At 36.6% G+C, this 24,241-nt stretch overlaps 2 protein-coding genes across 2 annotated transcripts; one reads left to right on the top strand and one right to left on the bottom strand.

Moving 5' to 3' along the window:
• Positions 1–801: 801 nt before the first annotated feature.
• Positions 802–2,433, bottom strand: lratd2b (LRAT domain containing 2b). The gene has a single exon (XM_051131043.1). It carries the CDS (start codon positions 1,978–1,980, stop codon positions 1,168–1,170), a length of 813 nt encoding a protein of 270 aa, XP_050987000.1. The 5' UTR covers positions 1,981–2,433; the 3' UTR covers positions 802–1,167.
• A 10,839-nt stretch (positions 2,434–13,272) lies between these two features.
• On the top strand, positions 13,273–19,215 carry klhl38b (kelch-like family member 38b). Its single transcript, XM_051131031.1, has 4 exons — positions 13,273–13,620; positions 15,201–16,554; positions 16,647–16,752; positions 17,949–19,215. Exons 1-4 carry the CDS (start codon positions 13,595–13,597, stop codon positions 18,236–18,238), a joined length of 1,776 nt encoding a protein of 591 aa, XP_050986988.1. The 5' UTR covers positions 13,273–13,594; the 3' UTR covers positions 18,239–19,215.
• The last annotated feature ends 5,026 nt before the right edge of the window (positions 19,216–24,241 follow it).

Raw genomic sequence — 24,241 nt, 5'->3', positions numbered from 1 at the left:
GATCTCTACAAATCCTCTCTTCTTTGGCTAAACAAGACCTTCTTTAGGCAACATTATCTCAGAGATACTACCAACGAGGGGAACTCAAGTCTGGTATCTTGAAACAAAACACACATCAGAGACCACATTTTTCTTTCTTGCTACGGCCCCTTTTCTCCCTATTGAACAGATTTATATTAAAGCCCTAAAGGGGCACAACAAAAACAACACAAAAGGCAAAAACAGGCTTTATGAACATAAAGATCAAAAAGGAGAGTGTGAAAATGATTAGTTACAGCTTACCCAAAACTTAATGGTCACAGCGTCTCCAGCGTTCTCATAATATTCTAACTCTAAGTATAATGCTGTCTATATCTTTATTATTTGGCATCATTCAAAACGACATAAGTAAAATATAATCATGAAAATCACCAGCAAAATATCATTTTAGATGCTGCAAGTGCTGTGAGAAAGTCTCTTGGTTATTACTTAAAAAAAAGTTTTAATCATATTCATAAACGAATGTTTACTTTTTTCCCTTTGGGATGTTTTTCATCATTAAATGTTTGGATGCTCATGAAATAAATATGATGGAATCAGGAGTCAACTCCAGACAGAAAAAGCTCAATCACCACCAACAGACTAAAAAACCTCTGAACTGAGCGCTGAAATATATTTAAAATGACAATCTTTGCGTGTGCATGAATAGCAGAGGTTTGAATATAGTAAGCTCTGTAGCAAAAATATCTAGGTTTATATACTTGTTGGGGCAAATGAAGCTTGTATCACAATCCAATGCTGAAGAACAAAACAGCGCTTAAGTAAAAATACTCAGACTTTATTGAAATAATACGTGTCATCAAGGGAATACATATTTTGCCAGTCCTCAAAATAAAATACTATGAATAAGATCAAAAGGTGATGTGGAAAGGCTTTCATAAAACGTTCCCTTGGATGTAAATACAGCAAAGTGAGGGAATGATCAAATCCTTATTATAAAAACACCAGGATTATCATTGCAAACAAGCTGAAGTTGTCCAATTTATAAAAGTGCTGCTGACGGAAAACTCTCTTGAGAAACTGATGAAATTGCAACACTGCCGCTGTGCTTGAGGTGATTACAAATAAAGCCCATATCCTCCATGATGAGGCTGTTTGCCTCACCAGAGAACCTCCCTCTTTGATCCATCAGTTACAATTGTAATCATTCTCAGTGTCTTGTGTGCAATTTAAATGATTCTCCAGTTCCTGAATAACTGCTTCCCTTCCCATTTGATCGTTTCTCCTCTTTTCCATGATCAAATCCTCTAAACTTTGAAAGTCCAAAACGTGACTTTTCTTCTCGGACAGCTGCATCTTCATTTTGTACGGCTGCTTGCCGATTCGTATCTCGCCTCCGATTTTAAATTCGCGTTTGCCGAACCTGCACCAGGCAGCGAAGCATTCGGAGTTCTTCCAGCAAACGTGTCGCTCTTTCATCCCCACTTGCTCCATAGCATTCTGCACCACAACATCCGGGCTCAGTGCGCGAAACTTATACAGGTCGTTCGCAATTCTGCCCCGTTTGCCTTGACTGGCTTCGAACAGAAAGTCGCATTTAATCTCGTTTCTATGCAAATGAACCACCTGTAGGTCGTCGACACATACGGCCCAGTGCGGGTACTGACCGACAGCCACAAACTCCACCAGGTCACCGGGTTGGCACTTATTCGCCAAGTTCTCGCACGACAGGGTGCCCACTTCGCCAAACCTGCTATTCCTTTCGTATATACACTCGTCGCGATAAAACACCGCGCATTCTAATTCATTGCGGCAGTCGTAATGTTTAACATCTTCCTTTTCTGCCTCATCGATGTTGTCTTCTTGCTCGTCGTCATCAGTGGAGAAAATATAAGACACACCGATCCGTGGAGTGTCGTCCTCTAGGTCGAATCCATTAGGGTCGGTCGTGGGTAATTCATTGTAATTCAAATGGGTAAGTTTCTCCACTTGATTCCCCATAACAGTGTCCGAAACTCGTGTGAACAATTTCGCGTCCCACCTGTATAGGTCGCGGAGGGGAGGTTTCAACGCAACACGTAATCCGGCTTTGGAGCCCAGTTCAGGTCTAAGTCCATGTCTTCTTTTTTTTTTTTTATCGGCGAATAGCTGTTTGGAATAATTCGAACATAACTTACAGATATCCGAACTGTTTGCCAGCCATCAGATACTGCTGAGTTTCAGTCTGCGTTCTGAACAGGTGCGTCTCACCTGCTCACTTCCTGGTGCGAGCTGCAGACAGGGGAAGCCCATCGGACACAGCGGTGAACCCACGGGGAGTCCTGCGGTTAACGTCTCCAGTAGGCACTTTTGATGAGTTATTTCCTCTCTTTCCAAGTAATGGATGGCGTCCAGGGCTCTTTGAAGTTCTGGCAGAGGCAGCAACTGCGCTCTGTATGAAATAGTAGTGCGCAAGGTAATGTTTACTCAAGGCACTGTCAGTTAAAGAGACAGTGCACATTTTGCGGAAGCGGAATTATGTTGGTTCTTCAGCTCAGTGGGCTAAATTCACTCAGAGTCTATAGTTTAAAGACTAGGCTACCTTTCTGACCAAATGCTAATATTTTAGTCTATGTATGCAAGCATAAATTCGAGATTGGATGAAAGTCAACCGGTTTGTACTGACTCGTAGTGTCTCATACCTAAACTTTGAACTCGAACAAGTTTATGATGAGGCATTATGACGATTCGATACTACGGAGTACGGATAGTGCACTATAAATCATATTATAAATAATAAACATGATGTGTGTGAATTATACACTCTTAGAAAAAAAGGTACAAAAGCTGGGGCGGTATACTTCTGTGCCCTTTAGGTATAAATGTGTACACTTTAGGTAATAATATGTACTTTTAAGATAACAGCATGGATACTTTAGGCACAAAGGTGTACCTTTAAAAAGGTACTGCCCCAATGATAGCTTTTGTACCTTTTTTCTAAGTGTATGGAAGTATGCAACTGTACATTTAAGGCCTCCAAATAAGGTCTAAAATTCAGCTGTGTAACATTACATATGATTCATCCACGTTTGAAAACATATTTTAAGGTGTGGTCGCATTAGCAAAACTTCTGCAAAATGTATCTATATTGTCATATATAGTCATGTTTGCAATAAAACTACTTCAGCTTACACAGAAGTTGCTCTCAAATGAATTTGTGTGACCAACTTTAAAGGGATAGTTCACCCAAAAATGAAAATTCTGTCATTAGTTACTTGCCCTTGTGTCGTTCCAAACCCGTAAAACTTTTGTTCATCTTTGGAACACAAATTAAGATATTTTTGATGAAATCTGAGAGCTTTCTGACCCTGCATAGACAGTAACGCAGCTGTTCAAGGCCCAGAAAGGCAGTAAGGACATTGTTAAAATAAATACTTTTTGTGCAAAGAAAACAAAAAATACAGACTTTATTCAACAAATTCTTCTCTTCCGTGTCAGTCTTCGACGGATATTTATGAGAGCATATGCATTGCAAATTTTTTCACTCTCATGTGAAACTCCATATCGAGCAGATTTCTATTGAAATAACTGTATGTTATCTGTGAAAAAAGAGGAACCTTTGGTACATAAAGAGGCACTGTATTCACAGCAACACTTTTCCAACTGCTGTCTTTAAAGGATGATGCATCGAGAAAGTCAGGTCGTACAAATTCGTATGAATTAGCCACCTCTTAAAATATGTGCAAATTGCCATGAGATTAGATCATCACATTATTATAGACATTAAACCTAGATTTAAAATCAATTAAATATACAGTGCCTTGCTAAAGTATTCATACCCCTTCATTTTTTCATGTTTGATTATGTTGCTGCATTATGTTAAACTGATTTAAATTACTTCTTTCCACATCAGTCTACACTCCATACACCATAATGACAAAGCAAAAACAGAATTGTCACAACTTAGTAAATTTATTAAAAATGAAAAACAAGTGCGTAAGTACATTGCATAATATTCATACCCTTAGTACTTAGTTAAAGCACCTTTACAGCCTCAAGCATTTGGCAGTTATCTGCCATTCTTCTCCTCACCTCTTGACCTCTCAGGCTCTGTCAGGTTGGATGGGGGCAGGCACACATTTTCAGGTTTCTCCAGAAATATTTCATTGAGTTCAAGCCCAAGCTGTGGCTGGGCCACTGTGTTGCCTATAAGCCAATCTTGCTGTGTGCTTAGGGTCATTGTCCTGTTGGAAGGTGAACCTTCTGCCCGGTCTGAGGTTCTGAATGCTCTGGCCTGGGTTTTCATTAATGCTGTCTCAATATTTTGGTGCACTGAGCTTTTCTTCTACTCTGACGTGTCCCTCAGTCCCTGTCACTAAAAAAACAGCCCCACAGCATGAGGCTGCTACCACCACACTTTACTTTTGGGATGGTACTCTTAAGATGATGAGAAATGCCTGGTTTTCTTCAAACATGATGCTTGGAATTGAGGTTCATCAGACCAGAGAATCTTGTTTCTCAGAGTCTGAAGGTCCTTTAGGTGTTTTTTTGCAAATTCCAAGTGTGTTTTCATGTGTCTTCACTGAGAGGATTGAGTCTTGCCACAACGCCATAAAGCCCAGACCGGTGGAGTGTTGCAGTGACATTTGTCCTTCTGTAAGCTTCTCCACATATGATTATGGAGCTCAACTAGAGTGATCATCAGGTTCTTGGTCAACAGTCTAACCAAGGCCCTTCTCAGTTTGGCCAGGAGGCCAGCTCTAGGAAGAGTCCTGGTTGTTTCAAACTTCTTCCATTAAGGGTAACGAAGACTACATGCTTCTGTGAACCTTCAATGCAGCAGAATTTTTTCTGAACTCTTCCCCAGATGTATGGCTTGATGAAATCCTGTTTCTGAGCTCTACAGGAGATTTTTTGACCTTTGGGCTTGGTTTTTGCACTGATATGCATTTTCAGCTGTGAACCCTTTTATTAAGACGTGTGTGCCTTTCCAAATCATAACCATTAAATTGAATTTGCCACAGGTTAAGTCCACTTGATGTGTAGTAACATCTAAAAGCAACATGAATGCTCCTGAACTAAATTTCAACTGTCCCAGATAAGAGTGTGAATACTTATGCAATGGAATTATTTAGGTTTTTATTTTTAATTCATTTGCATAGACAAGACTTTGCTTTGCCATTATGTTGTATGGAGTGTGGATTGGTGTGGGAAAAAGGTAATTTAAAGCAGTTTAACATAAGGCAGCAACATAAAATGCAAAAAAATGAAGGGGTATCAATACTTTTGTAAGGGACTGTATACTGCACGCATTAATAAACAAAAAAAGCATAAATCAGTCAAATTACTGATAGAAATTGTTTTAGTTTTTATATCAAAATATGATAAATATCTCATTTTAATATTTTTGTTATTGTTATATTGCTGCTTCAGAGATGCTTCTTGAATTGAAGCAATTTTTAAAAAATCCCTGTGACAAGAAAAGGTGGCTGGGCATGTTTCAATTAACCGTACATCTATTTCTCACTGAAATATGGCATCATCCCTGAATACAGTTCATTACGGTGTCCTTCACAATAAATACAGTGGCGGCATCTTCAGAGATGTCTCGTCTCCCAGGAGGTCCTTCAGTTTGTGGTATTCAGTCTAGGGCATGTGGGACTGTAAAGCACTGCACTGTTTAGTCCTGTGTTGTGGATTGCCAAACAGCTAGCCTCTGGCTGTCAGTCCATCACCCCCAGTGCAGGGGCTTCTCATGCCCAGAAGTGTGCCTCAGCTCTTAATTACCTAACGTAACAGCTGGTCAGCGAGTCTGCCGTGTATTTGCTCACTCCAGCGTGGGGATATCTGGCTGTCGCCGTGAGGCATATCAGTTACAAGCCAAGCGTCCATCGCCCATCACCACATCAAAATAAATACGGCCTCCTGACAGTTCCTTCAAACCAGACACACCTGCTCCCCCAATATTTAGGTATTAATATTAAAACGTATTAGGATAATGTGCTTATATTTAAGTCACCATATATCGCTTTACACGATACACACTGTTCCAAAGCGGTTCTATAACATTTGTTTTTTTGGTGAATGATGAATGTTACCGCTTTATGATTCAACGATCAGTCCTCAGAGTGACATTTTCACTGAAACCTTATATGTTATAAAGATCCACACACCCCGCATCTCTATCCCGGTGAGTAAACAGAGGCATTTCTACTACCTGACATTTCAGTATTGGTCTGACATGACCGCAGGAATTCCTCTGAGTCTTTGGACTCTACAAAGATCATTTTTTTCAAGTTTCTCTCACCCTGAGAGCCTGTACTCTATCCATTTTGAATGCCATGGCACCTTGTGTCAGTATGCCTGTGACACTGTATGAAGCTGTCTGCCACCGCTGAAGATATAAAGATAAACAGAGTTGCCTTCACAGTGACTCAGTCAGTGAAAGAACTCATTATTTAGTTTCCTCAACTGTTAAAAAAAAGGACGTCTGGAACACAACACCACCAAGAGTAAACAAAATAGGGTGAAAGTGCCACTCTAGTGGGAATGCGACTGTGTTTTTGTTTCCAGTAGCTATGCACTGGTTACATCAGAAGAATTTTAAGCAGCTAATAGTAAGCCCCTTAAGACCCCCTTTTTCTCTCTCTAGGTTTCCAAAGGCAGCTGCGCTCCATCAAAGGTGTATTATTGCTGAAGGTGCATGGTGTGTGTCTGTTTGTGTCACACCGATGTGGCGTACCAGAAGCCTGGACTGGCTGCAGAGAAAGAAATGAAAAGAAGGCTGAGAAGATCGTCAGGTGACAAAAAATGAGGTGAAAATGACAGAAGTATGGTAATGGTATTGAACGAAAGTCTTCTTCCATTTTAGTTACTCTGATATTTGTTTGTCTTTAATGAATAAATAGCTGCATTGTCCCATAGTACATTGTGAGTTTGCTGAAAAATTCATGAAACCACTTTTTGGTGGTTTGGTGATCAATAATATTGAGTGCTGTGAAACATTCATGTTTCTATTCACAATACCCAGCATGTGTAATGAGTATAAGGACTTATTTTATTCCAGTAAGTTCAAGTATCCTTTGGGCTGCACTGACCTCTAGAGGAACATGACATTTTAACCGAAATATAGCTCTCATCTCACAAATTAATATGCCAACAGGCCTAAAGTAGTATTCTGTAAGGGGGAAAGTTTTAAGAATTTTATTTATGTATTTACATAAATTTACATTTACATTAAATTTCGTTCTGGCTAGAAATCAAGACATTGATTGTACTTCTTTCTTTTCTTTCTTTCTTTTATTAATTTGTGCTTTTTATAAATATTTTCCGGATAATATTTTTGTGTTATTATAATGAGACAATTTCATTTTGGGTTGTCTAAATATTTTAAATGTAAATTATTTTCAAGATAATATTTTTTTGTTTATATTGTTATATATAAACTTTTGTTTATATTATATATATATATATATATATATATATTTTGTTTATATTATATATTTTATTTTGGAAACAGTTCATTGATTTAGTTCTCTTACACAACCAGTCAAACGTTTTTGAACAGTAAGATCTTTAATGTTTTTTTTTAAAGAAGCCTCTTCTGCTCATCAAGCCTGCATTTATTTGATCCAATGTATACAGTATATTGTAAACAGTATTCAAATTTTTTGTACTATTTTAAATAACTTTTCTATTTGAATACATTTTGAAATATAATTTATTCCTGTGATTTCAAAGCTGAATTTTTAGCATCATTACTCCAGTCACATGATCAGAAATCATTCTAATATTCTGAGTTGCTAAAATGAAAAAACATTTATTGTTGTTATTATTATGTTCAAAACAGCTGAGTAGAATTTTTCCAAGTTTCTTTGATGAATAGCAAGTTCAGAGGAACAGCGTTTATCAGAAAAAGAAATCTTGTATTATTATAAATTATAAATTAGCATCACTTTTTGAGCAATTTAAAGTACCCATTTATAATAATAAATGTTTCTTGAACAGCAAATCAGCATATTAGAATGATTTTTTTAAGGATCATGTGACTGGAGTAATGATGCTGAAAATTTAGCTTTGATCACAGGAATAAATTACATTTTAAAATATATTCAAATAGAAAACAGTTATTTTAAATAGTAAAAATATTTCAAAACTGTACTGTTTTACTGTACTTTGGATCAAATAAATGCTGGTTTAAAAAACATTAAACATCTTACTGTTCAAAAACTTTTGATTGGTAGTGCACATTCGCACACACTATAAATGGATTTTTACACAAAAAAAATATACAGCTGCCTTAAAGGGATAGCTCACTCAAAAATGAAAATTGTATCATTATTTACTCACCCTCATGTCGTTCCATACCCGTAAGACCGAATGCGTGTGATGCTCCTGATGCAGAAGTCGGCACACTGACGTTGAAAATTCATCTCTTTTAGGTTAGCGTCTATATATTCTGATTCAAATAAGTAAAGCTGGGCAAAAAACTGCAAGTTGAGCCACTGATGTCACATGGACTATTTTAATGATGTCCTTACTACCTTTCTGGGACTTGAACGTGTCAGTTGCGTTGCTGTCTAAGCAGGGCCTTACAAGTTTGGAACAACATTGTCACACCCCTGTGGACTATTTATGTTGGTTTCTCCCTTCTGTGCCAATATATGGTTTTTCCTTTTGCTGTCCTTGTTAAGTCATTATTAGTTAATCACCCACACCTGTCCATGTATCATTAGCACCCTTTTATAAGTTGCCTTCAGTCCAGTGTTTGTCATCTGGTCTCGTCAATGTGTACATGAATGTTTCGTCCCTCCTGTTGTGGATTTACCTGTTTTTGGAGACTTTATCTTTTACCTTTGTCTTTGTTTGCCCCTTCCTCACACGTAATGTGACAGACATGTGAGTAATTAATAGCAGAATTTTCATTTTTGGGTGAACTAAATCTTTAATATTTATCAACAGCTGTAGACAATATAATGTTGTGAATGTCCCAGTAGTAGTAGGAGGAGGAGGTAGTTTCTTTTTTGCATTTGTTTACACTGTAAAATACCAATATCAGACTGCTGTTTACAAGATGGTTAGTTTGTTTTGAACTTCGAAGAAGAAACTTTAGTATTTGCTGTTCGGTGATGGTGATTAGAACTTTTGCCACGACTTTGAAAGTAGAACATTCTCTCCAGGCCACATCAAAAAAAAAAGGCTGTAAGAAGTAGGTCATTCAGATCTGACACAACATGACCTAATTTACTATCTCACTATTTGTTATGTTCCCTTAAATTTCTGCATGAGCGGAGCAAACTATGTAATATATCACTGTCATACTCCTCTTTTAGAGGTCAGCTTGAGATTCCTAATGGACATATTGCATTTCGCATTGCAATGCCATCAGTGGCACCACTTAATATGATGATACTATAGAGCAACATACACAAGCACTTGTTGCTTATACCCAAATCAGTGTTACACAAAAACTGCAAATATATTCCTTCGCTTGTGCTATAGAGAAGGGCTCTTTTTTTATGGTGGTGGTCCTTTTTCGAAATGGTGCAGTGTGTTGTAGCGTTTGAGGAGGATCACAAAGGAATCCATTATGGGAACCAAAAGATGAAAGTGCTCTTCAAAATGCATCAGACATTGTGCCTTTTCTATTACGACTACTTTTTGCTCTTCATGATGCATGCCAAACAGAAATTTCTAATGAATAGGCGCTGTTTGGGTTAGAGTCAATTACTTTAATGTACAAAGGCTTGTGTTCATAGAACATGCAGGAGTAATATGCATACGTATGAACACAATGCAGCCCTTTATATTGAGATTAAGAGTAAGAAATTAGATCTATCTAAGCCATAAAATAACAAAATAATTTTTAAAAATATAAAATAAATTTAGAGAGTGTCTAGAGGTCATATCCTTCCATGTCTTGATGTGACTGTTGCTTACCCCTCATTTACTCGTGCAGTGATAAGCAGTGTTAATCAGTAAGGATGCTCTCCTGAGGCACAGGCGTTTTGGAATTGAGTGCTTGATATGAGATAATTAACAAATGCATAACAGATTCACAGTAAAACATGTGGATGCTGTAGAACAGAGTCAGTCTGAGGACTACTGTGTACCTTGCAAGATATGTGAAGTAGTCTGCAGGCTTTAAAAGCACTATGAGTTCTCTAAACATTACTTATAAAGATTTCTACCAAGGCACATCGGATGCCCATTTTCCACAAGTTGGTATAATTCTCTAGGGTCTTCATGAAATGTCTGTAGGGTACTTTGGTTAAAATTCCTCAATGGTCATGTTTTGTCAAAAACAGATTTTCGCTGTGTCTTTTCAAATGATAATGTGCTACTGCTCACTCCACCCCTCTTTTCTGTATTTCTGTATATCAAAAACAAAACGAATTGCCGACGAATGGTGCTTTCACACTGAACGCGCAAACCAAATGATCGCCTTCTGTTAATTCACGCCTGCACTCTAGGCGGCGTCGACCAACAATGCGTTTCCCTCAGATATGTATCTTGTATATGGATTTAACATCGTCCGCTGCTCAATACACCGCATTAACTTTTAAGGTAAAGTTTGTTTCTATGCCAGAAACACAAACTGTCTATAATGCTTACAAGAAAACATCTTAAAATATACACAGAATGAAAAAAGCCATCATGCCACATTTTAAAATGTATATACTTATTAATATATTTGCTTAAAACCCACTTTAAACCATCACTGATTGCTTGTAATAACTTTGATTTGTGATCTGTAGTTGGCCACGTGATGTATTACTCAAATCTTATTGGACAGCCCGTGATTTCGCTTTGTGAAACTGAAAAGATTCGTCGGACTAGTTAAAATGTTTTTTTCACATAATCGGCTTGCAAATGTTTGCGGTCAATGTGGAAGCATCCATAGGAGTCTGTTGTTTTATTCCAGTGCGTCATCGCGTCCGAGATTCGTTTCACTTTTTCGCGCTCAGTGTGGAAAGGCCTTTGTTTACTTTAACATCCAACTACAAAACACCTGCATTGCTTATTAGATGTCGTTGTCGCTAGAGCTGCTCAAGCACAAAGAAAATGTCTCAGTGTATAACTGGCTAAGAGCGGAGATATGTTAATACAGGACAGTCTGTCAGTGGTTGTGGGTGGGGCCTGAGCAGTATGACATCATACTGCTCAGAAAATCAAAACGGCTTGATAATTGAGACTGTTTGGGTTTTTTTAGGCATTAAAGTGAGGAGTGAATAGATTTTTATCATTGTAAGTTGGTTCTGCTAAGACACATTTATATGCAAACACCACATAAAAGTGAATTTTGCATCCAAGGTCTCATTTAAGGTCCCAACATGGCAATACGGTATTGTCATTATTGATGTTCAAGACTGAGAATATATATATATATATATATATATATACACTACCTTTCAAAAGTTTGGGGTCAGTAAGACTTGTAATAGTCTTTAAAGAAGTCTCTTATGCTCATCAAGGCTGCATTTATTTGATTAAAAATATAGAAAAAAAAACCGTAATATTGCAAAATGTTTTTACAATATAAAATAATGTTTTTTTATTTAAAATAGAATTTATTCCTGTGATGAAAAGCTGAATTTTTATCAGCTGTTACTCCAGTCTTAAGTGTCACATGATCCTTCAGAAACCATTATAATATGCGGATTTATTATTAGAATGATCAATGTTGGATAATATCAACAGTTGTGCTGCCAAATTTTTTTTGGAACCTGTTTTTTTTTTTTTTTTTTTTTTTTTTATTTATTTATTTATTTATTTATTTATTTTCAGGATTCTTTCATGAATAACAAGTTTAAAAAGTACAGTGTTTATTCAAAATATAAATATTTTATAACAATGTAAATTATTTATTATGAACTTTTAATAAACTTTTAATTATTAACTTAATACATCCTTGGTGAATAAAAGTATTAATTTATTAAAAAAAAAAAAGAAGAAACAATAAAAATGTACTGACCCCAAACTTTTGAACGGTAGTGTGTATATATATATATATATATATATATTCATTTGCTTGCTCAAGAGCATCATACTTAATTCACTCTCTGATTTTACTGCTAGTATATTGCGTGCTGTAATCTTTTCAAAGGGTGTTGCGGTAGAAGTTCAAAGGAATTACTCAAGCTATTCATTTCAAGCCCAACAATTGGTAGGGAGGAGCAAAAATTTGTTTACAATGAATTTCTTAACCTGACATTCAAGTTTTCCATCATTTTGTTTGAGGAATTTCAGTGCTTTGTACCTTGATGGTGACGTTAGAGTAAAAAGTAAAGCAATTACAACTAAATCCTATAATACATTATTGCATTTGACAGGTGATTTTATCCAAAGTGACTTACATGCAGGGTATTACATTATCAGTTTTGGCCTTCCCTAGTAATCAAACACAAGAGACACAGGCCCAGTTAAGGAGGTTAAGGGCAGAAAAAGCAGGTGGCTAGTTGCCTTAGGCTGTTTTGTGCACACATATGTTTTTGCAATAGTTTAAACTCCTTATTTTTCATCAAAACATCCCTATATGTGCTTTGAAAACATCAAAATCTATATCAAAATGTTTCTTTATTATATAGTTGAACTCTGAGAGGAACTTGATGTAATTGTATTTAAATATACATTTTTCTGTTTTATCTGATGTGGAAACAACATGTTATCTTACGTACAAGAGAACATTTAATTATTTTTGAAGTTGTTGTACATTTTTAGCCTACAGCATGAGAAACAGATGACAGCACAGGTGCAACTATTGCATAATACAGCTCAGGGTACAAACACCCCAGTACAGGGAACTAACACTAGATGGCGCTGTTGATCTAACGCTATAAGTAGTTCACACAAATAATCTTATCACCACAATTGTAAAAATGTTGAGATTATTTAATAATAGATTGTGAATTACTGAATCTTTTTATGTTTAGCTTTTCTCCCTACATGGGACTACTGAATATCAGTTTAGCGACGCTTATTCAACTTCATACGCCGATAGTGCAACAAAATGCAGGACACTAAATTAGCAAGACTATGTTCAAACAAAACCCTCATCACTCAGCGTTGTCTAATTTATAACTGCGTATGTTTAGCTTCAAAGCCTTCAGCTGTTATGTCTCCTCATCCTGAGCCTTCATCATCCCGATGTTTAGCAACGACTGCTGTAGTAACACAACGCTAGCTTTGGGAGGGCTTAGCTTAGAAACGGAGGTCGTACACGGCTCTTAGAATAGCATTTGGGTACCAGTGGTGTTGTTTACAGCGTCAGTAAACACACACACGTGGTGGAGCATGAAGCAATTCAGACACGCTATGCAGACAGTGAGGAAACTTGTGTTGTGGAAAAACAGAGGGGGTGAGGGCGCACCACGAGGAGGTGTTAGCGGGACTAGCTCCAGTTCTGACAGAGAAGAGAGATTTCTATTTTTAGGGAGACTGGAATGTACACTGAGGCCTCTCGAAGGATTTCTCAACAACAAATAACATATCGGCGGTCGCCCCAGTCTCTATAAACATCCACCTGCCAAACTCAGAAAGTGAAGTTTCAGAAGTGAACTGTTTTTGAAAACAGAGGGAAGAGTTCGAGTTCTGTGTGAGGTTTGATGATACATAGGTTTTTACAGGACCATCTAGAATGTGCTTCAAATCAGCTGAGACAAGGTAAGGCGAGATATGGCTGATACAGGTCTCTGAGCAGATGCTTTGTAGGAACAAAAACACCTGTGTAGATAGTAGATAAAGGCATGGCATTCAGGTGTGTTTGTTATAATATGTCAGTCTTCAGGCGAATTGGACAACTCTAGTCTTGGGAGATGAATGTGATGAACTTGTGTGGTGGACTTGCAGAATTGTTAAAGAAATATGATGTTGTCTGGCTATAAAATATGGCTTTTTTATCATCTTTTATCTTCTATTCCTGGTATATCTTAAATTGCCGGAATACACTGCTAGTCAAAAGTTTTTGAACAGTAGGATTTTAAATGTTTTTTTTTAAAAGAAGTCTCTTTTGCTCACCTGCATTTATTTGATCCGAAATACAGCAAAAGCAGTAATATTGTGAAAGATTTTTACTATTTAAAATAATTTTTCTATTTTAACATATTTTGAAATGTAATTTATTTCTGTGATTTCAAAGCTGAATTTTTAGCATCATTAGTCACATTCTAATATGCTGATTTGCTGTTCCAGAAACATTTTTATTATTATTAATTATTATTATTATCAATATTTAAAACAGCTGAGTACATTTTTTCAGGATTCTTTGATAAGTAGAAAGATACAAAGATCAGCAATTATCCGAATTAAAAGCTTTTGTAATATTGTACACTATACCATTAAAAATCTTGAAGTCAGTTTGTTTGTTTTTTTCCATGGAACTATAAAATTTAATACTTTTATTCAGCTCAAAAGTTTTAATAAAGACATTTCTAATGTTACAAAAGATTTCTATTTTAGATAAATGCTGTTCTTTTGAACTTTATATTCAACAAAGAAACATGAAAAAAATTCTACTCGGCTGTTTTCATTACAATAATAATAATAATATTTTTTTAGCAGCAAATCAGAGTATTAGAATGATTTCTGAAGAATCATGTAACCGATCCTAAGAATTCAGCTTTGAAGTCACAGAAATATATTTACATTTTAAAATGTATTCAAACAAAACAGTTATCTTACATAGCAAACATATTTTAAAATTTTACTGCTTTTGCTGTACATTGGGTCAAATAAATTCAGGTTTATGGAGCAGAAGAGACTTCTTCAAAAACATTAAAAATCTTACTGGATCAAAACTTTTGACTGGTAGTGTATATGATGTTTTTGAAAATATGCATTGAATAATATGAGCAAGTTTCACAGATGCAGCTTCACACTCATGTTTAAACATTTAATTGAGTCAGTCAAAAAAGTTGTGAATGTTTGTTTGTTTGTTTGTTTGTTTGTTTGTTTGTTTGTTTATTTATAGCATTAATTTTATATACATACTATGATAAACACACGATGCATGCATGATGCTGTCAGTGCCGAGGTCATGGGCTTGCAGTGGAATACATGAGTAGAGAAAATATCCTGAATGTTTAATAAAAGCTAAAAGATGTAAACATATCACTTAATTTTCAAAAACATTACATTTTAAAATGAAATAGCAAATTTTAGTAGAAATAACTGAAATATCTTCCATTGTGGCAGCTGGTTATGATTACAAATCTTCCTTTTTTTTTTTTTTTTTTTTTTTACAGCTTAGATGATCCAATATCAGACGTCCTGCATTTTAAAGACAGGGACCTGATTTCCACTCTCCTCCTGGAGTTGAACTCCTTAAGGAAGGACCGAATTCTTACAGATGTTGTGCTTTGCTCTGAGGGCAAAGAGATCCCATGTCACCGCAATGTTCTGGTGTCCAGCAGCCCCTACTTCTATGCTATGTTTTGCAGCAGCTTCCTGGAGACCCAAAAGCCCCAGATAAACCTCCAGGGTGTTCCTTATGACATCCTTACGAGTGTGGTGGAGTATGTTTACACAGGGTCCATCAGCATCACCATGGAGCTGGTTCTCCCTCTGATGCAAGCCGCCTCTATGCTTCAGTACGGAAGACTTTTTGAAGCCTGCTCAACTTTTTTGCAGGCCCAGCTCAGTCCAGACAACTGTCTGAGCATGATCCGGCTCTCAGAAATCCTGCATTGCTCAAGCTTGCAAGAAAAAGCAAGAGAGCTGGCCGTGAAGAGTTTCTCAGATGTGGTTGTTTCAGAGGACTTCTGCGAACTCTCGCTACCCGAATTGGTGAGCTATTTGGAAGACGACAAACTCTGCGTTGAGGAGGAGCAAGTTTTTGAAACTCTTCTAGCTTGGATCCACCACGACCCGTTCTCCAGACGTGGCACCATCCACGACTTGTTCAGTCGTGTTAGACTGAGACACATCCACCCTTCATATCTCTTCCAGTTTATCGCCAGCGACCCTCTAGTCCAGTCATCGTCGTTATGCACAGAAATCATTGAATCTGTTCGTCGCCTGCTCTTTTCCGTCGGCACTCATTGTCCTGTTGATCTTGAGCCCCTGTGGGCTGCACCACGGCGGCAAAACTGCAAGGAGGCTCTTGTAATAGTAGGAGGTCGTAAGAATGGCGAGCGGACGTCTCGTGAGGCGCTGCTCTACGATGAGCAATCTCACTGCTGGCAGTGGCTTGCAAAAGTCCCTTTGCGGCTCTACCGACCCGCTTACGTCTGCATGCACAGCATCCTTTACGTTCTGGGTGGTTTAACAATCAGAGCAGGAGGCCAGTGCACACCTAGCAACACCGTTTACACGCTTTCTCTCAAAACAAACCAGTGGAGAATGGGAGAACCCATGCTGACTCCTCGATACGCCCATCAGAGCGCCACCTACCTGCATTTCATTTTCGTACTGGGTGGATTGACAGCTGATGGACAGCTGTCCAATGAGGTAGAGCGATACGACACCATGTTCAACCAATGGGAGGTCATGGCCTCCATACCCACCGCAGTTCTACACCCAGCTGTAGCTGCTCATAACCAGAGAATATACGTGTTTGGAGGAGAAGATGCCATGCAGAAACCAGTTCGAATGATCCAGGTTTGATATTTCAGAGTAATTTGGGATGTTTAATTGTAAAGAGCATACATTTCAGTGCTTTTAAATGGTAAAAGATGTTTTGGTTTTGATAGGTGTACCACATAGGAAGGAACCTGTGGTGTAGGATGGAAACCAGGATGGTGAAGAACGTCTGTGCACCAGCTGCAGTGATTGATAATAAAATCTACATTGTAGGCGGTAAGGAGGGTTTTTTTTGGTGGTATTTTTAAAAACCGCGATCTTGTGCATTGGTCTTAGTCACCAAGAAATTAAAATTCTCATTTTTATGTTGACTGTGGAAGTGATTATTATAAATTATCCATGCAAATTGTTGTTTTTTGTTGTTTTTATTTAATGTGCCCTTAAAAGAGTTGGTTCACCCAAAAAAGAAAATTCTGTAATTAATTTCTCAGAACACAAATGAAAGGAAAAGTTCACTTCCAGAACAAAGATTTAAAGATAATTTACTCATCCCCTTGTCTCCAATATTTCTCCATATAATGGACTTCAATGGTGCCCCCAAGTTTGAACTTCCAAAATCCAGTTTAAATGCCACTTCAAAGGGCTCTAAACAATCCCAGCCAATGAAGAAGGGTCTTATCTAGTGAAACAATTGGTCATTTCCGAAACAAATTGACAATTTATATACTTTTTAACCTCAAATGCTCGTCTTGACTCGTCTCTGCGATGCGCATGCATAGTCTGTGTAATCCAGGTCAAGTTAGAGCATGTCGAAAAAACTCGCATCTAGTTTTCTTCAACGTCAAAATCATCCTACATCACTGTTTTACCATTTTTTTTATTGTTGTTTTTTTTTGTAAAGGCTGTTTGATCATCTTTGTATGTTCACTTTGTAAACACTGGGTCGGTACTTCTGCAGCGATGTAGGGCGATTTTGAAGTTGGGGATGCCGACTTAGACAAGATGAGCATTTGAGATTTAAAAAGTATAAAAATTGTCATTTTGTTTTGAAAATGACCTATTGTTTTGTTAAATAAGACCCTTCTTCCTCGGCTGGGATCATTTAGAGCCATTTGAAGCTGCATTTAAACTGCATTTTGGAAGTTTAAACTTGGGGGGCACCATTGAAGTCCATTATATGGAGATAATTCCTAAATTGTTTTCCTCAAGAAACATAATTTCTTATCAGCTGAAGAAAGAAAGACATGAACATCTTGGATGACAAGGGGGTGAGTAAATTATCTGTAAATTTTTGTTCTGGAAGTGAACTTCTCCTTTAGGATATTTTCGATGATATACGAGAGCTTTCTGACCCTGCATAGAAAGCAACAGTACTACAATGTTCAAGGTCCAGAAATAACAAAAATAAATTCAACAATTTCCTCTCTTCCATAATAGCCAAATCTAATTTTTTTTTTTTACTATTTCAACAGGCTATACAAGAAGAATGGTAGCCTATGATGTTAAAACCAACAGGTTTGAAAAATGTGAAAATATGAAGGCCCGGAAGATGCATCACTCCGCTGCTGTGGTCAATGACAAGATCTATGTGACGGGGGGCCGTTTCATTAACAGCCATGAGAGTGTGGAAGATTCAGACAGCTTTGACTGCTACGACCCAAAGACAGACTCGTGGGTGTCAATGGGAACACTGCCATTCAGGCTATTTGACCATGGCTCAGTACCTCTGGTCTATCTCTCTGATAAGTTTCTGCCTACATGAATGTACTTACGGGGGAATGTAGCTTAGTCACTTCATTCAGGTTTTTAAAGGGGACATTAAATGCCCATTTGGAATATACTTTGGTTAAAATCCCTTAATGGTTGTTTAAAACAACACCATTTTTACCTTGTCAAAAATGGCTCTGTTCACAGTGACCAGTTACGGTGCATGTCTCTTTAAATGATAATGAGCTACTGCTCACCCCACCCCTCTCTTCCGTTTTTGTGTATTTGGTGGACGTTACCATCAAAAACATCCTACTACAAAACACCTACCTTTCTTACAAGACAGTATTGTCACTACAGCTGCTCGAGCGTGGAGAAAATGGTGAACGGCGTACAACTGGATGAGGAAGGAAATATGCTAATATGGGACAGTCCATCAGCGGCTGCAGGCGGGGCCTGAACCAAATTCTTGATGTACTGTATTTTACAAATCATACTGAGAAAAATGTAGAGTAAAAATGCAGAGCATATTATGATAGCAAAGTAATGAGACGCACACTTTTTTTCAAAGCTGTTTGCACATGTTGCCTTTTGAATGTGTGGAATTTTAGTATAATAATTAGTAATAGTTATTAAAATAGCTGAAATAGCCAAATAGCTGGAAAATATTTTAAATTAAGCTCAAACGATGTAGTAGATGCAAGTGTGATACGTTTTCAGCTTAATTTTTAATTGTCTTTTAGATCACCTAATCTAATCATAATTAAATATTATTAGTGTTTACTACAGAGAGTACATGTTACATTTGAATATTTGTTTTCTATTAATTTGCACTTGTCACTAAATAGTTGCACATTGTAAGTTTACAGAAGCACTTTTATGTAAATGCATTCCTCCATTTTGTAAATGTATTTTTTATTCATATAATAAATACATTTATGTATGTAGTGGTTACATTCTGTTAAAAATGAATTAAACAGAACAATTCTATATCTGAAATGATGTTTGTTATTAAATGCTTCTTTAAAATGACTAATGCTTTTGTGTGTTATTTGTAAGTTGGCTTATCTGGCAGTATAAAATATAAAGGGATAGTTCATCCTGGCTGACTTTCTTCTGTGGAACACAAAAGAAAATACTACAAAAGAAAAACTGGACCGCACTGTCATTTTTCAAAAGAAACTTCTTTTATATTTCCACAGAAGAAACAAACTCACAAAGGTAAAAGACCTAGTAAGGTTAGACACCGTTGAATTCAACCTGGATGAAAACAAAGTTGTGAGGGGCATACTTATAAAAGTCCTAGATCGTAGTTTTCACAACTTTCAAAACTTCTTTCTGGAGTTTTTGTCTACTAAAAGTTTTCTTTTTTCTTTAAGATGTTTTGTCAGCTGAACAATCTGTTCCTCACAGCGTCGTTTTCATTTCTTTTAAAAGTTAGGTTTATTAATGATGACAATTCAATTTTTGTGAATTATTTAATTGAGATTTAACTTAGTTTTGTACAAAAATGTATTTGTTATACAGTTTCTTTGATCCTTTATACATAATATCTCTTAAGTTTGAAATGCATTAATATAAACTGTTACAAAGCTCAAATGTGACCTATAAATTATCCTACCTAGATCAACTCATCACATGACATGCCACAGGAGGTGTGAAGACGGAAGGCAGCAGATGTGTGAGAGAAATGTGTGTCTGAGTATGTGTTATTCCCCCGTCTAAGTCTTACATGTCTTCCCGTCACTGTAACAGGTGTCAACATGCCCAGACATGAAACTGTGAATCACAAATGAGGTTTTGATGAGCCATTAAGTGACTTGCTAACTGTCTCTTCTGAAAGTGTGAATCTGTGGTGGTACCAGTGTTGGGCATGTTACCTTTTTTTTGGGCATGTTTTCATTTTGCATTAAACTTTAGCAATTAGAACTTTAGAATAACCATTGATGAATGCATATTTGTCATATTGACTGAACTTAGGACTGGTGGTGGTGCTTAAGATATGGTTTGTAATTTAGTGTTTCTATAAAAAGGGGGGAAAAACTAAAAATAGAATGAAAAGATAAAACTACTACGGATTCTACTACTATTAACAATATAAAATGCAGCAAGGATTAATCAGTTGCTGGGTTCATGAATATTTATCACGTTGTCTGCGTTCGCTTGAACTGATTTGCTGAAATCAAAACGGGCGATAATAAGTGAGCACCAGCCAATGAGATTGCCGTTAGCGCATTAGTTCCGCCCACTACTGGAGAAACCGACAGTTCTTAAAAGCTGAAGAATTCAAGAACTCTCTTGCTCTGTATCTTTCTTTGCATGCGTGAGACAAAGCGACAGTCGTGTGCTTTCACACTAGAGTTTACGGTTCGTCAAATACCGGTACGCTGCGCATCCATTCAGATGATCTGAAAAATAAAATTATAATAAATTATAGTAACGCCTCATTTTCTTGTCAGTAACAGTAACGGCGTTGTAACGTGGGAAACAGTAATTTGATTACTCATCACTGAAAAAAAAAATAACACTGTTATTGATAACGCCGTTATTCCCTTCACTGGGTAGTATAAATTCACAAAACAATCCCCTTAAAGGGGACATCGGATGTCCATTTTCCACAAACTGGTATGATTTTTTTAGGGTCTTCATGAAATGGCTGTAACATACTTTGGTTAAAATTCCTCAATGGTCACGTAAAACAACACCCTTTTTACCTTGTCAAAAACAGCTCTGTTCACAGCAAATGGTTTCGGTACATGTCTCTTTAAATGATAATGAGCTATTGCTCAACCCGCCCCGTTTTTTGTGTATTTGGTGGCACGTTACCATCAAAAACAAAACTGACCCACTGCGTCCTCAGTGACTCCCAAGTGGCTCAGGAAAAAAAAAATGGAAACTCTTATGGTCACTTTTACATCCAACTACAAAATGCCTGCATTGCTTACAAGACACAGTTGTGGCTACAGTTGCTCGAACGTAAAGAACATGTCACACAGCATATGACTGGCTGAGGATGGAACGATAATACGTAATACGAGACGGTCTGTCAGCAGTCATGGGCGGGGTCTGAGCAATATGACATCATACTGCTCAAATAATCAAAACGGCTTGATAACTGAGATGTTTAGGTTTTTTGGGGATTAAAAAAATAAGAGTGAATCTATTTTTATCACTGTCGGATGTTTTTTGTCCACACATATGCAAGCACCATGTAAAAGTGAATTTAGCATCCGATGTCCTCTTTAGGGGTGGTGATAAAGGTGAACAACAGTGTCTGTGTTATGATCACTCAATGCAAAGTGAGATCTATAGCACTGCATGTGCTCTTATACTAAGTTAAACTGGTTCATATCTGAACATGTTGTGCTGTCCTGTTAGATCTGGAGTGATGGGGTTCAGTCCAGGCTATAGGTGATCTGATGTTATTTTGGGAAACAAACAAGGGAGAACTTTACACCCCCAGAATCATGTGGCTGGCCCACATTGCAGATTTGTTGGTCCAGGATGTAAATTGAAACATTTAACGGAGTGAACCTGAGGGAATGATGAAATCAGTGTAAGAGCAACAGCAACAGGTGTGTTGGTGAGCATATGTGCATGCCTGTTGACATGAACACAAAACAAAAACACTTCTAGACAGTTCCATCTACATCGTCACATGAACTTGCCATTACGTTTACTTGTTTTGCTCTTGTTCGCACACAAATGTTGAGCTTTTTTAGCTTTAAATCATAAAATGGAAATATGACTGCCATCTAGCCATCTACATGACTAGGAAATCCCCTCATCGCACTTGTCCCTGAGCTGAGAGCCAAACAGTGAACATGGCTTGGGAAAAGATATTTTGAGAGAAGAACAAATGTCACGTTGTTGAACATATTTGCCTCGCAATTGAAGCAAATGCCTTCCTGATGTGCAGTTCAACTGTTTGCAATGAAATGGCTCACAAGTCACAATGCTTCTAAAACATTTCAAACATCTTAAACAAAAACAAAAAGTTTAGACTACCGTAACATCAGTTACACTGGATTTCTGCCTAAACGTTGTGTTTGTTCATGTTTCCTAAATTAAACAATGACTCTATACTACCACTATTCCTCCTTCTGAATAAAATTATAATTCAGTTGGTAAACTGATCAAAAAAATAAATGTAAACTACATGTTTTCTATTTTAATATTTTTAAGATACAATAAGCATTTTTTTTTTATTCTTCAGTATCGCATGACCTTACAGAAATCTGATATGCTGATTTGTTGCTCAAGAAACATAACTTATTATTATCAGTGTTGAAAACAGCAGTACTGCTTGATATTTTTTTTGGAGCCGTGATACATTTTTTCATGATTCTTTGAAGAATAGAAAGTTCAAAAGAACAGCATGTGTTTGGAATTATAAAACCTTTGTAATATTACTTTTGATCATTTTAATCCACCCTTGCTGAATTAAAGTATTCATTTTATTCAAACAAAAATAAGACCCTAAACTTTTAAATGTATCATATTTTTATAGTTGAAATGACTGATGCCATTAAAAATTATAATACACAATATTTTTATTATATTAATTTATGAATACACATTTCTGAAGTGAAATAACATCCTTAGTGGAAACTTAGTGGATTGCTTCTTGGAAAGTATGAAGCGTTGGGTTCTGTGAAGCAACATGGTTCACTGTATGAATGTCACTACAGTCACACTTTGTACATGTGCTTGTGCATCTTGTCATGTGCTCCTGCTGATGCATGTTTTATTTGCCACTTGGTGAGGGATCTGTGACCTTTACAATCTGTAACCTGTGCATCCTTTACAATCAACCAGGCTGGGGCATTAGAGAGAGAGAGACTAGTTCTGGAGCCTTCTACTCCACTTTAATCACAGTAGGCAGAGTAGTTTGCAGCACCCAGCCAAGTCAGGTTACATCACCGCTGTATTGGTTATACTAAGGAGATGAGGAGACTAATTGTTGAGAAATGTTTCCTGTAACCTTTATCACATGCCCGAGTGCGTGTTGAATCACAAACGGCCGTTCAACAACTGCATGAAACGAAATTCTGTTTTGACTTTAAGAAAAAAACTTTGCTCTCCCTAAAACTCAGTTCTGCCCGCCTTGAAAAACATTCCGGAAATACTCTTGGTAATGCAAGACTAATTTATATATATATATATACACACTACCAGTCAAAAGTTTTTGAACAGTCTCTTCTGCTCACCAAGCCTACATTTATTTGATCCAAAGTACAGAAAAAAGTAAAATTTTGAAATATATTTGCTATTTAAAATAACTGTTTTGTATTTGAATATATTTTAACATGTAATTTATTCCTGTGATTTCAAAGATGATTTTTTTAGCATCATTACTCCAGTCACATGATCCTTCAGAAATCATTCTAATATTTGCTGCTCAAAACAATTTATTATTATTATGTAAGCTGAGTATAATTTTTTCAGGTTTCTTTGATGAAAAGAAAGTTCAGAAGAACAGCACTGATCTAAAATAGAAATCTATATATATACTAACGCCAAGCGTTTGAATGGTATAGTATATAATTTTACAAAAGCTTTTTTTTTTCAGATAAATGCTGATCTTTGGATCTTTCTATTCATCAAAGAATTTTGACAAAATGTACTGTTTTAAATATTGATAATAATACTATTAATAAAAATGTTTCTTAAACAGCAAATCATCATAAAATGATTTATGAAGGATCATGTGAAACTAAAAACTGGAGTAATGATGCTGAAAATTTAGCTTTGATCACAGGAATAAATTACTTTTTAAAATATATTCAAATAGAAAACAGCTTTTTAAATTGTAAAAATATTTCAAAATGTTTTTACTGTTCTTTGGATCAAATAAATGCAGGCTTGGTGAGCAGAAGAGCTTTCTTTAAAAAATCTTCAAAAAATCAAAAACTTTTGACTGGTAGTGTATAAATGCATATATGTATGTAAAATCCTAACTTTACATCAGTTTGCATACTTTTTATTGTGTTGGCTCATTTATTTAGGTATCATTAATATCTCGTGTAAATGCATCCATGTGTAAAGTGAAACCCAC

Source organism: Labeo rohita, chromosome 16 (assembly GCF_022985175.1).
Source record: "Labeo rohita strain BAU-BD-2019 chromosome 16, IGBB_LRoh.1.0, whole genome shotgun sequence".
Taxonomy (NCBI): Eukaryota; Metazoa; Chordata; class Actinopteri; order Cypriniformes; family Cyprinidae; genus Labeo; species Labeo rohita.
The sequence above is the reverse complement of the archived record's forward strand: the minus strand, read 5'-3'. Positions and strand labels throughout refer to the sequence as shown.